This window comes from Oncorhynchus keta, chromosome 37, assembly GCF_023373465.1.
Source record: "Oncorhynchus keta strain PuntledgeMale-10-30-2019 chromosome 37, Oket_V2, whole genome shotgun sequence".
Lineage (NCBI taxonomy): Eukaryota > Metazoa > Chordata > Actinopteri > Salmoniformes > Salmonidae > Oncorhynchus > Oncorhynchus keta.
In genome coordinates, this window is record NC_068457.1 from 1,151,498 (window position 1) to 1,165,666 (window position 14,169).

Genomic DNA, 14,169 nt, shown 5'->3' on the forward strand with positions numbered 1-14,169 from the left:
GCAAGAATGGGCTGCCATCAGTCAGGATGTGACCCAGAAGTTACTTGACAGCATGCCAGGGCAGATTGCAGAGGTCTTGAAAAAGAAGGGTCAACACTGCAAATATTGACTCTTTGCATCAAGTTCATGTAATTGTCAATAAAAGCCTTTGACACTTATGAAATGCTTGTAATTATACTTCAGTATTCCATAGTAAAATCTGACAAAAATATCTAAAGACACTGAAGCAGCAAGCTTTGTGGAAATGAATGTGTCATTCTCAAAACTTTTGGCCACAACTGTATATAGCCTGTCTTTTTACTGTTGTTTAATTTCTTTACTTTACCGAATACCTTCTTTGCACTATTGGTTAGAGACTATAAGAAATCATTTCACTGTAAGATCTACTACACCTGTTGTATTCAGGGCACGTGACAAATAAACTTTGATTTGATTAAAAGCTTTGAAATTGTTGCATGTTGGGTTTATTTTTGTTCAATGTATAAACAAAATTTCATTATTTGATTTATTGTAAAATAACTTTCGCATAGCATGTTTGTCATGTTAGTATTCAATTTTTTACTAACTTCTGTGTTAACTTAAAACATCAAGACAAATACACTGTATATACAAAAGTATGTGGACACCCCTTCAAATTAGTGGATTTGGCTACTTCAGCCACACTGTGTATAAATTCGAGCACACAGCCATGCAATCTCCATAGACCCATATTGGCAGTACAATTCCCTTACTGAACAGTGACTTTTAAAGTAGCACCATCATAGGATGACACCTTTCCAACAAGACAGTTCGTCAAATTTCTGTCCTGCTCGAGCTACCCCAGTCAACTGTAAGTACTGGTCTTGTAAAGTGGAAATGTCTAGGAGCATTAATGGCTCAGCCATGAAGTGGTAGGCCACACAAGCCCACAGGTCGGGACTGCCGAGTGTTGAGCGCGTAGCAATCATCTGTCCTCGGTTGCGACACTCACTACAAAGTTCCAAACTGCCTCTGAAAGCAACGGCAGCACAAGAACTGTTCGCCAGGAGCTTCATGTAATGGGTTTCCATGGCCGAGCAGCCACACACAAGCCTAAGATCACCATGCGCAATGCCAAGCATTGGCTAGAGTGGTGTGAAGCTCACCGCCCTTGGACTCTTAAGCAATGGAAATGCGTTCTCTGGAGTGATGAATCACGCTTCACCATCTGGCAGTCCAGTCAACATTAGTCGGTGCCTGCATCCGTAGCAGTTTGTATGAATTTGACTGGTTACATACAATGCATGGTGTCATATCTTTAGTATCCTTAACGTAATGACATGCTATTTTATCTAATCGATTACCTAATATTTAATTGATTCCACAATTGAATTAAATCATGCAACAATTAACTCATTATTAACCTGGGGCACCACAGAGAAGTTTATTTAAGTAGTCTTCCGACTTAACTCTTAGAAAGACTGTCATGTTGAGTTGGTTTCATTTGGTGATCTCGTGAAGGACAGGAAATTACGTAAGTCTGAAACGAGAATGCCCGACAACAGCCGAAGCATCTATTCTAAGAGAACATTTCTGAATGGTGCTCTGAAGAAGCCGATCTAAAGATCTTACATTTCAGTCATCAATCAGTCTTTACCAGTCTTTATCAGTCTCATCTGAACATTGTAAAATTATTGGCTATCTGCATGAACCCTAGTGTCTATAATGAATCAACAACGTACAAATTGGCTTATTTATTTATTTACATTTATTATTGACATGCTAATACTTTGCACATGAACGGCCGCTCATTCGAGAATAATTTAAATGTATACAGTGGGGCGAACAAGTATTTGATACACTGCCGATTTGGCAGGTTTTCCTACTTACAAAGCATGTAGAAGTCTGTAATTTTTATCATAGGTACACTTTAACTGTGAGAGACGGAATCTAAAACAAAAATCCAGAAAACCACATTGTATGATTTTTAAGTAATTAATTTGCATTTTAGGCGACAGAGCCTGGGCTCGAACCCAGAGTCTCTGGTGGCACAGCTAGCCCTGAGATGCAGTGCCCTAGACCACTGCGCCACCCAGGAGGCCCACCAGAGTTTATTTGTCAAGTGCACAGGATACAACAGGTGTAATCAAGTGTAGGTCTTCAACATCGCAGATATAATAGTTAAATAAAAGAAATACAAGAAATAGAGTACACTTGAAAATAAAATAAAAACATAAGAATATATACAATAAGAGTCACAAGTATGGACACCTACTCATTCAAGGGTTTTTCTTTGTTTTTACATTTTTAGAATGTAGAATAATAGTGAAGACATCAAAACTATGAAGGTAGGGTGATTGTGGAGACCAGTTAATCTGACACAGCACTCCATCACTCTCCTTCTTGGTCAAATAGCCCTTAGCCTGAAAGGGCGTTTTGCGACATAGTCCCACTAAGCCCAAACCAGATGGGATGGCGTATATTTGCAGAATGCTGTGGTAGCCATGATGGTTAAGTGTGCCTTGAAATCTAAATAAATCGCAGACAGGTGAGATGTGTCTGTTACTTGAATTCTGAAGCATTTATTTGAGCTGCAATTTCTGAGTCTGGTACCTCTAATGAACTTGTCCTCTGCAGCAGAGGTAATTCTGAGTCTTTCTGTGCTGTGGCGGTCCTCCTCAGAGACAATTTCATCATAGCGCTTGATGGCTTTTGCGACTACACTGACATTTTCATTATTGACTGACCTTCATGTCTTAAAGTAATGATGGCCTGTCATTTCTCTTTGCTTATTTGAGCTGTTCTTGCCATAATATGGACTTGGTATTTTACCAAATAGGCCAATCTTCTGTAAACCATCCCTACCTTGTCACAGCACAACTGATTGGCTCAAACGCATTAAGGAAAGAAATTCCACAAATGAAATTTGAACAATGCACACCTGTTAATTGAAATGCATTCCAGGTGACAGTACCAGTCAAGTGTCTTTATTTGTACGTTTTTCTACACTAGAATAGTGAAGACATCCAAACTATTAAACAACACATATGGAATCATGAAGAAGCCCAAAAAAGTGTTAAACAAATCAAGATATGTTTTATATTTCAGATTCTTCAAAGTGGCCACACGTTGCCTTGGAAAGACTAGCTTGGAAAGACAGTGCCGTGCAGGATCAAAGAGCCCTCACTGCTGCTCGATCATCCTATTTTTCCAACTTAATTGAGGAAAATAAGAACAATCCAAAATTTATTTTTTATACTGTCGCAAAGCTAACTAAAAAGCAGCATTCCCCAAGAGAGGATGGCTTTCACTTCAGCAGTAATAAATTAATGAACTTCTTTGAGGAAAAGGATCATGATTATTAGAAAGCAAATTAAGGACTCCTCTTTAAATCTGCGTATTCCTTCAAAGCTCAGTTGTCCTGAGTCTGCACAACTCTGCCAGGACCTAGGGTCAAGAGAGATGCTCAAGTGTTTTAGTACTATATCTCTTGATACAATGAAGAAAATAATCATGGCCTCTAAACCTTCAAGCTGCATACTGGACCCTATTCCAACTAAACTACTGAAAGAGCTGCTTCCTGTGCTTGGCCCTCCTATGTTGAACATAATAAACAGCTCTCTGTGTACCAAACTCACTAAAAGTGGCAGTAATAAAGCCTCTCTTGAAAAAGCAAAACCTTGACCCAGAAAATATTTGTAAAAACTATCGGCCTATACCAAATCTTCCATTCCTCTCAACATTTTTAGAAAAGGCTGTTGCGCAGCAACTCACTGCCTTCCTGAAGACAAACAATGTATACGAAATGCTTCAGTCTGGTTTTAGACCCCATCATAGATCTGAGACTGCACTTGTGAAGGTGGTAAATTACCTTTTAATGGCATCAGACCGAGGCTTTGCATCTGTACTCGTGCTCCTAGACCTTAGTGCTGCTTTTGATACCATCGATCACCACATTCTTTTGGAGAGATTGGAAACCCAAATTGGTCTACATGGACAAGTTCTGGCCTGGTTTAGATCTTATCTGTGAGAAAGATATCAGTTTGTCTCTGTGAATGGTTTGTCCTCTGACAAATCAACTGTAAATTTCAGTGTTCCTCAAGGTTCCGTTTTAGGACCACTATTGTTTTCACTATATATTTTACCTCTTGGGGATGTCATTCGAAAAAAACACACAGCTGTACATTTCGATGATTGCAAAAATCAGAAACTTTCTGTGCAAAAATGACACAGAAAAATGAGTCCATGCTTTTATTACTTCTAGGTTAGACTACTGCAATGCTTTACTTTCCGGCTACCTGGACAAAGCACTAAATAAACTTCAGTTAGTGCTAAATACGGCTAAAAGAATCCTGACTAGAACCCAAAAATGTGATCATATTACCCCAGTGCTAGCCTCCCTACACTGGCTTCCTGTCAAGGCAAGGGCTGACTTTAAGGTTTTACTGCTAACCTACAAAGCATTACATGGGCTTGCTCCTACCCATCTCTCTGATTTGGTCCTGCCGTACATACCTACACGTACGCTACGGTCACAAGACGCAGGCCTCCTAATTGTCGCTAGAATTTCTAAGCAAACAGCTGGAGGCAGGGCTTTCTCCTATAGAACTCCATTTTTATGGAGTTGGTCTGCCTACCCATGTCAGAGACGCAAACTCGGTCTCAACCTTTAAGTCTTTACTGAAAACTTATCTCTTCAGTGGGTCATATGATTCAGTGTAGTCTGGCCCAGGAGTGTGAAGGTGAACGGAAAGGCTCTGGAGCAACGACAGCCCCTGCTGTCTCTGCCTGGCTGGTTCCCCTCTTTCCACTGGGATTCTCTGCCTCTAACCCTATTACAGGGGCTGAGTCACTGGCTTAATGGTGCTCTTTCATGCCGTCCCTAGGAGGGGTGCGTCACTTGAGTGGGTTGAGTCACTGATGTGATCTTCCTGTCTGGGTTGGCGCCCCCCCTTGGGTTGTGCCGTGGCGGAGATCTTTGTGGGCTATAATCGGCCTTGTCTAAGGATGGTAAGTTGGTGGTTGAAGATATCCCTCGTGGTGTGGGGGCTGTGCGTTGGCAAAGTGGGTGGGGTTATATCCTTCCTGTTTGGCCCTGTCTGGGGGTATCATCAGATGGGGCCACAGTGTCTCCTGACCCCTCCTGTCTCAGCCTCCAGTATTTATGCTGCAGTAGTTTGTGTGTCGGGGGGCTAGGGTCAGTTTGTTATATCTGGAGTACTTCTCCTGTCCTATCCGGTGTCCTGTGTGAATTTAAGTATGCTCTCTCTAATTCTCTCTTTCTTTCTCTCTCTCGGAGGACCTGAGCCCTAGGACCATGCCCCAGGACTACCTGGCATGATGACTCCTTGCTGTCCCCAGTCCACCTGGCCATGCTGCTGCTCCAGTTTCAACTGTTCTGCCTGTGATTATTATTTGACCATACTGGTCATTTATGAACATTTGAACATCTTGGCCATGTTCTGTTATAATCTCCACCCGGCACAGCCAGAAGAGGACTGGCCACCCCTCATAGCCTGGTTCCTCTCTAGGTTTCTTCCTAGGTTTTGGCCTTTCTAGGGAGTTTTTCCTAGCCACCGTTTCCTTCTACACCTGCATTGCTTGCTGTTTGGGGTTTGAGGCTGGGTTTCTGTACAGCACTTTGAGATATCAGCTGATGTACGAAGGGCTATATAAATAAATTAACCACCATCGAGCTGTAGGCCAAAGAGCGTGTCCTGTTTAGTTAATACTGTAACTTACTTAGGCTTATACTTCAATATATAGGCTACTGTATCAATCAATCATTCCATCACACAGCATACAAGACATCCATGCTTTGAAATGCAATCAAGCATTTTAGTTTTAAAATGAAATAATAAAGGGAGCTTTGAATAATTAGCCTAAACAATAAATAAACCACAATTCACAAATGCATGCAACTGTTTTCAGTCTGCTGTAATAAAGGCTTTCTATCTCTCTTTTTCTATTAGAACAGGCTCTCTGTGTTCGTGTATATATTATGACTACATTTTGTGAAGTTTCCTTTTCGGCTGTTCAGGCACACAACATATTTTTTGGAGGTAACACCTCTTCGTCAGTGATTGGTCAACAGTAGGGATTCTTCAATAAAAAGTCTGTTGTCATTCAACGAGAGACGACTAGTTTTCAAGCAACTTTTTTAATGGAGAAATACTGCATCAAACATCTTAGTTAGATATAAAGTTGTACGACTAAGATCTCTTCGGCAAAAAAGGTTAATGATAGAGTTCTTGAGTCATTCTGACTATTTTGAGGAAGTGTATACTGGCTACGGCGTCTCAAAATGGACAAAAAGTACTATTGCCACTTTTTTCAAATTTTTCAAGCGAAGGTCTTAAGGAGGACAATTTTTATAACCATAATGCAACACACTTTGAAAAGGGGTGGATCCTGTTTGTGACGTCGGTGACCATCGTTGGTCACTCCTTTTCAAAGTGTGTTGCACTATGGTTATAAAAATTGTCCAGAATGGCCTTTACAAAAGTTGTGTGATCAAAGGACAAGCAGTTTTTTATTAAGCCAAGGTGCTTCTCACCAACTGCACCCATCACCTATATTGTGGGAGGCACCATTTGTCAACCAAATCATTAGGGTGTTTTGTTTGACCCATTCGAACGTGGCCAAAAAGGTGACTGAAACAGGAACCAACTTTGGAACCACCAATACTCTTCCTAGACCTGGCCACACGGGCCAAACTGAGTAGCTGTTCTAAAGCTACAGCAGATCCAAATGAAAGTGATATTTCAGATCTCTCTCTAACCAATTAATTGTAGACTTGTTATGTTTTCAGTTTGTGTGTGTGATATGGGGGTATAGAAACGTTTATTTAAACATTTATACAAATACGCTTTTATAAAAAATAGCAGATATGTTGAAACTGCCATATTGAACTGAGCCTTGATGTTGGAAAACCACTACAGTGTCCGACTAACGGCTGTCGCAAATGCACCTCCCCCGACTTCACTCCTCGACTTGTTGGCTTCGTTAGGCTTACCACTCAAACAAACTATTGTTAAAAACATGACCTCTGGGCCCTCCCGAGTGGCACAACAATCAAAGGCACAAGGAACAATCTGATAAGGTGTCACTAGAGACCCAGGTTCAATCCCAGGCTGTTACACAGCCGGTTATGATCGGGAGAACCATAAGGTGGTGCAAAATTGGACCAGCGCCGTCCAGGTTAGGCTGACTCCTTGTGGCGGGCCGGACGCGTGCAAGCGGACTTTTGTCCATCGGTGTTTCCACAACCGACACATTGGTGTCGGGTGGCTTGCGGGTTAAGTGAACAGTGTGGTTTGGCAGGGTCATGTTTCAGAGGACACGTGGCTCTCAACCTTCGCCTCTCTCGAGTCCGTACGGGAGTTGCAGCGATGGAACAAGACTAACTACCAATTGGCTATCACGAAATTGGGGAGAAAAAAGGGGTGAAAGGTTGTTTTTTTTTAAACATTACCCCTGAGGCATCTGTGATGTCAAATACTGCTGGTCAAAAACAGCTGTCCAGCATTTATGATCATTGACTAAGCATGGATATACAGTAGACCTACACTAAATAATGGTTTTGGCCTGATTTTGTAAAAAATATATATATAAAAAATAAACAGATATATGGGCCTTGATATACTCCTATTACGACAAGTAGCTTGAATCAAAATCATAACTGCAGTAACGTAAAGTATGACTATTATAAAAAATAATTTATTGAATTGATATCTCGGATAGATAAATGGAGTTGACAAAGTTGTCATTTTTCTATGCCATGGGCGTATTTGCCAAAATGGTTAATTTCATCACTTTCCTAACGAATCGACTGTCTATTTACTGTTGAGTATAGTGGTAAAATTACGTTCTCAGTCCAACAATTAAACCAGTGTCAATGGATTAAAAGGCAACATAAATAGGACGTTTTGCCTGCACACCATCCTATAATAGTAGTGGTTATTATTATGATTATTGATGTAGAATACATTTGAATGTTTTTCCTCGCGTTCCATACAATGAGCACGAGCGCCACAAGGAATAATATGATAAACAAAGGACATCACCACAATGTAGATGCTTTTAAGCATATTGGTGAAATCTAATGCAACATTGAGCCTTTCCGTGACAAAATAACCATGCTTATGTATTGTGGAATTAAATTCATCCATGAACAAACGAGAAAAAGATGCGGCCGACACAAAGAAAGCCGTAAGGCGCTTTGTCTACTACCCCAGTCCATGGATTGAGCCATAACGTTAGTTGGTTGATGCTTGAATTGTATAGCACACCTTTGTGCTGGGCACGTTACCTTGGCAAGCCTCCCAAAACCCCCATTCGTTTCTGTATCGAAGTGACGTGAAAAGAGTGTTTCTCAAATGATTACAGCTTATGATAGCCATAATGTACAGAAGCAATTAACTTACCTCCTCGATGTGGTCTACTGCGTTTCTACAACTTGACATTTTGGTGGTGAAGGACGAGGTTGTTGGAGAGCTATAGTCCTCCAAGGTCTCGGCGATAAACCCGTCGACAGAGATAAACTCCGGCATTCTGATCTTAAAAAGCACGGATTTTATATATATATTTTTAATGTAAATTAATTCACTTAGTGATAGACTAAACATGCACCGTTTAATAGACTAAGTAAGTCATGTTAATGTTTATCCTTTCGACAACCCATCTAAAATCCATACTACATTCGAAAGGAGGGAGGAACCGAGGCTACCCTCCTGTGCGCGTTCATCATCGTCAGACTCGCAATGGATGCGCGCATGCCCGAACACGCACCTTCAATAATAGCATTTTTTGGTGGAGAAAAATTCACCACAAATTACATTGTAATGACCTTGCCCTACATCATAAACACTTCCCCACAATTTCCTTTTTTTCAGGCTCCTTTTGTAGTCTAATCTTTGCCATTCATTAGGTATTACTCAATTGATTTACTTATCATCACATGGTATCAAAGCAATTATATGTTTAAAGGTGAATGTCACCCTTGAGGACCACTGGGTTTGTTTTAATCATGTCCGAGGGATTTCTAGGTCAGTGAGATGTGTTTCACACATAATTGGCCATGAAGAGGGCTTCGCTCACTGAACAATAGGCCTTCACCCCATGACAACTTCCGGTGTATTTGGGGGGAGATCTGAACGTGCTTCGTGCTGTGGCCTGTCCCTCCCCCAAGGCAGGCATTTTTGAAAGGGAAGCGGACTCATAACAACCCAAAATTATTTGGGCAAAACTGAAAGAACTGACCAGACTGCAATGGCTTCAAATGATTCCTCTCATCAACAGCGGTTTGTATTCATGGATGCCAAGGGATGCCAGACTTTCCCAAAAATATACACTACTCAAAAAAATAAAGGGAACACACAAATAACACATCCTAGATCTAAATGAATGAAATATTCTTATTAAATACTCTTTTTTTTACATAGTTGAATGTGCTGACAACAAAATCACGCAAAAATTATCAATGGAAATCAAATTTATCAACCCATGGAGGTCTGGATTTGGAGTCACATTCAAAATTAAAGTGGAAAACCACACTACAGGCTGATCCAACTTTGGTGTAATGTCCTTAAAACAAGTCAAAATGAGGCTCAGTAGTATGCGTGGCCTCCACGTGCCTGTATGACCTCCCTACAATGCCTGGGCATGCTCCTGATGAGGTGGCGAATGGTTTCCTGAGGGATCTCCTCCCAGACCTGGACTAAAGCATCCGCCAACTCCTGGAATGTCTGGTGCAACGTGGTGGATGGAGCGAGACATGATGTCCCAGATGTGCTCAATTGGATTCAGGTCTGGGGAACCGGCGGGCCAGTCCATAGCATCAATGCCTTCCTCTTGCAGGAACTGCTGACACATTCCAGCCACATATGGTCTTGCATTAGGAGGAACCCAGGGCAAACTGCACCAGCATATGGTCTCACAAGGGGTCTGAGGATCTCATCTCTGTACCTAATGGCAGTCAGGCTACCTCTGGCGAGCACATGGAGGCCCCCCAAAGAAATGCCACCCCACACCATGACTGACCCACCGCCAAACCGGTCATGCTGGAGGATGTTGCAGGCAGCAGAACGTTCTCCACAGCGTCTCCAGACTGTCACGTCTGTCACGTGTGCTGAGTGTGAACCTGCTTTCATCTGTGAAGAGCACAGGGCGCCAGTGGCGAATTTGCCAATCTTGGTGTTCTCTGGCAAATGAAAAACGTCCTGCACGGTGTTGGGCTGTAGGCACAACCCCCACCTGTGGATGTCGGGCCCTCATACCACCCTCATGGAGTCTGTTTCTGACCATTTGAGCAGACACATGCACATTTGTGGCCTGCTGGAGGTCATTTTACAGGGCTCTGGAAGTGCTTCTCCTGCTCCTCCTTGCACAAAGGCGGAGGTAGCGGTCCTGCTGCTGGGTTGTTGCCCTCCTACGGCCTCCTCCACATCTCCATAGGTACTGGTCTGTCTCCTGGTAGCGCCTCCATGCTCTGGACACTACACTGACAGACACAGCAAACCTTCTTGCCACAGTTCGCATTGATGTGCCATCCTGGATGAGCTGCACTACCTGAGCCACCTGTGTGGGTTGTAGACTCCGTCTCATGCTACCACTAGAGTGAAAGCACCGCCAGCATTCAAAAATGACCAAAACATCAGCCAGGAAGCATAGGAACTGAGAAGTGGTCTGTGGTCCCCACCTGCAGAACCACTCTTTTATTGGGGGTGTCTTGCTAATTGCCTATAATTTCCACCTGTTGTCTATTCCATTTGCACAACAGCATGTGAAATTTATTGTCAATCAGTGTTGCTTCCTAAGTGGACAGTTTGATTTCACAGAAGTGTGATTGACACGGAGTTACATTGTGTTGTTTAAGTGTTTCCTTTATTTTTTTAGCAGTGTATAAAGAAAAAAACATACACAATTATTTATCTTTAGTCTCTGTGTTTAATACATTTTCTTCAGTTCACAGGAGGCTGAATGTTTCTCACCGACAAAAGCATCCTAGCAAACAAAACAGACACCTTCTGTCTTAGTATGTGTAGCCTATCTATTTGGCATCCCTTGAAAAAATAATAGCCAATGCACTAAACTGAGTGAGCTCAGTTGTGAATAGTCCTAACGCACCTAAAAAAAAATGGCAAGAGAAGCCCGTTTGGATTTGGCTTCAGACCAATCACATCACAAGCCAGACATTATTGACAGAAAAAAACTTGAATTCCACATTTTATTTGTCACATGCGCCGTCAGAACGTAGACCTTACAGAGAAATACTTACTCACAAGCCCTTAACCAACAATGCAGTTGGAAGAAAAATAAGTGTTAAGTTAGAAATAAAAGTAACAAATAATTAAAGAACAGCAGTAAAATAACAGTAGTGAGGCTATATACGGGGTAGGTACCGGTACAGAGTCAATCAATGTGCTGGGACATCGGTTAGTCGAGTTAATTGAGGTAATATGTACATGCAGGTAGAGTTAAAGTGACGATGCATAGATAATAACAGAGAGTAGCAGCAGCGTAAAATAAGGGGGGGGGGGACAATGCAAATAGTCTGGGTAGCCATTTGATTAGGTGTTCAGGAGTCTTATGGCTTGGGTGTAGAAGCTGTTAAGAAGCCTTTTGCACCTAGACTTGCTGCTACAGTACTGCTTGCCATGCGGTAGCAGAGAGAACAGTCTATGACTAGGGTTGTTGGATTTTGACAATTTTCAGGGCCTTCCTCTGACACCGCCTGGTACAGAGGTCCTGGATGACAGGCAGCTTGGCCCCAGTGATGTACTGGGCCATTCGCACTACCCTCTGTAGTGCCAATCAGGATGCTCTCGATGGTGCAGCTGTATAACTTTTTGAGGATCTGAGGACCCATGCCAAATCTTTTCAGTCTCCTCAGGGGGAATAGACATTGTAGTGCCCTCTTCACGACTGTCTTGTTGTGTTTGGACCTGATAGTTTGTTGGTGATGTGGACATCAAGGAACTTGAAGCTCTCAACCTGCTCCACTACAGCCCCGTCGATGAGAATGGGGCCGTGCTCGGTCCTCTTTTTCCTGTAGTCCACAATCAGCTCCTTTGTCTTGATCACGTTGAGGGAGAGGTTTTTGTCCTGGCACCACACGGCCAGGTCTGACCTCCTCCCTATAGGCTGCCTCAACGTTGTCGGTGATCAGGCATACCGCTGTTTTGTCATCGGCAAACTTAATAATGGTGTTGGAGTCGTGCCGGGCCAAGCAGTCATGAGTGAACAGGGAGTAGAGGAGGTGGCTGAGCACGCACCCCTGAGGGGCCCCAGTGTTGAGGATCAGCATGTGGGATGTGTTGTTATCTACCCTTACCACCTGGGGGCGGGCCCGTCAGGAAGTCCAGGATCCAGTTGCAGAGGGAGGTGTTTAGTCCCAGGGTCCTTAGCTTAGTGATGAGCTTTGAGGGCACTATGGTTTTGAACGCTGAGCTGGAGTCAATGAATAGCATTCTCACATAGGTGTTCCTTTCATCCAGGTTGGGAAAGGGCAGTGTGGAGCGCAATAGAGATTGCATCATCTGTGGATCTGCTGGGGTGGTATGCAAATTGGAGTGGGTCTAGGCTATCTGGGATAATGGTGTTGATGTGAGCCATGACCAACCTTTCAATGCACTTCATGGCAGGGGGGGTCTGTCTGAAACATGTTGGCATTAGACACAGGGAAAGGTTGAAAATGTCAGTGATGAAACTTACCAGTTGGTCAGCACATGCTCAGAGTACACGTCCTGGTAGTCCATGGCTTCTGGTTGGGGTATGTACATACAGTCACTGTGGGGACAACATCATCGATGTACTAATTGATGAAGCCAATTACTGATGTGGTGTACTCCTCAATGCAATCGGAAGAATCTCAGAACATATTCCAGTCTGTGCTAGCAAAACAGTCCTGTAGCTTAGCATCTGCTTCTGACCACTTTTTTTTTACCGTGTCACCGGTGCTTCCTGCTTTAGTTTTTGCTTGTAACCAGGAATCAGGAGGATTTAACTATGGTCTGATTTGCCAAATGTAGGGAGAGGGTGAGCTTTGTACGTGCCTCTGTGTGTGGGGTAAAGGTAGTCTAGAGTTATTTTTTTTCTCCTCTAGTTGCACATTTACATGCTGGTAGAAATTAAGTAAGCAGATTTAAGTTTCCCTACATTAAAGTTCCCGGCCACTAGGAGCGCCGCCTCTGGATGAGCATGACCATATACAGCTCATTGAGTGTAGTTTTAGTGCCAGCATCGGTTTATGGTGGTAAATAGACAGCTATGAAGAATATAGATGATAACTCTCTTGGTAAATAGTGAGATCTACAGCTTATCATGGGATACTCTACCTCAGGCAAGCAGAACCTCAAGACTTCCTTAGAGATCGTGCACCAGCTTTTGTTTACATATATACATAGACCGCCACCCTCTGTCTCGACCAGAGGCTGCTGTTCTATCCTGCCGATACAGTGTATTACTTGCCAGCTGTATGTTATTCATGTCGTCCTTCAGCCACGACTCGGTGAACAATAAGATATTACAGTGTTTAATGTCCCTTTCGTAGGATATACGTGCTCGTAGCTTGTCTAAGAGCAAAACGTTATGAATGTTCAAATGGACAATCTGACAATGAGTTTACGAAGCCCAGAGCGCACTCTGAACACACACTGGCATTCCAGATTATATTTAAGAACACACCCATAGTATAAAGCATTTAGACATCTTTGGTTGTTTAGTACATGCCCTCATATGTTAATCCTTAAAGTGATGGGTGTGGCTAAGGCTTTAGAGGGTGTGAACGATGCTGAATGGGTGGAGACAAAGAGGAGCTCTACAGTAGGTGTACCAAAACATTCAAGAATAATTTTCTCAAAACTGAGTTTACAAGTTTATCAACTTTCAAAGCAGAATTACTTTCACATGGTTCCTCAACTGCAGCGTATTATATACCATTTTTATCCAATGTAAAAAACACAATTAAACATTTTGCTACATAAGACCAAATCGAGCCGGTCGGTCACAAATGACCTCCATTAATATCCAGACCACACTTAAAGTGAGTTGACTTAGAAACTGAATCAGAAATATAGCCTGCAGCAATAAAATGGTTATTAAATGCCTTAATTATATACATTTTATCAGTAATGGTGCCAGAGACTCGATTAAATCAGAGATTTACCATTTTCCAGAACTTGGCCGGATTCCCTGCACAATCGAGATTTT

At 42.6% G+C, this 14,169-nt stretch overlaps 1 protein-coding gene across 1 annotated transcript in view; it reads right to left on the bottom strand.

The window, feature by feature from the left end:
- Positions 1-8,791, bottom strand: part of unm_sa1614 (un-named sa1614) — a 114,368-nt gene extending 105,577 nt beyond the window's left edge. Inside the window, exon 1 of the mRNA XM_035754802.2 lies at positions 8,385-8,791. Coding sequence (XP_035610695.1) covers positions 8,385-8,585 — 201 coding nt within the window. The 5' untranslated portion in view covers positions 8,586-8,791. The remainder of the gene's footprint in view (positions 1-8,384) is intronic.
- Positions 8,792-14,169: the final 5,378 nt, after the last annotated feature.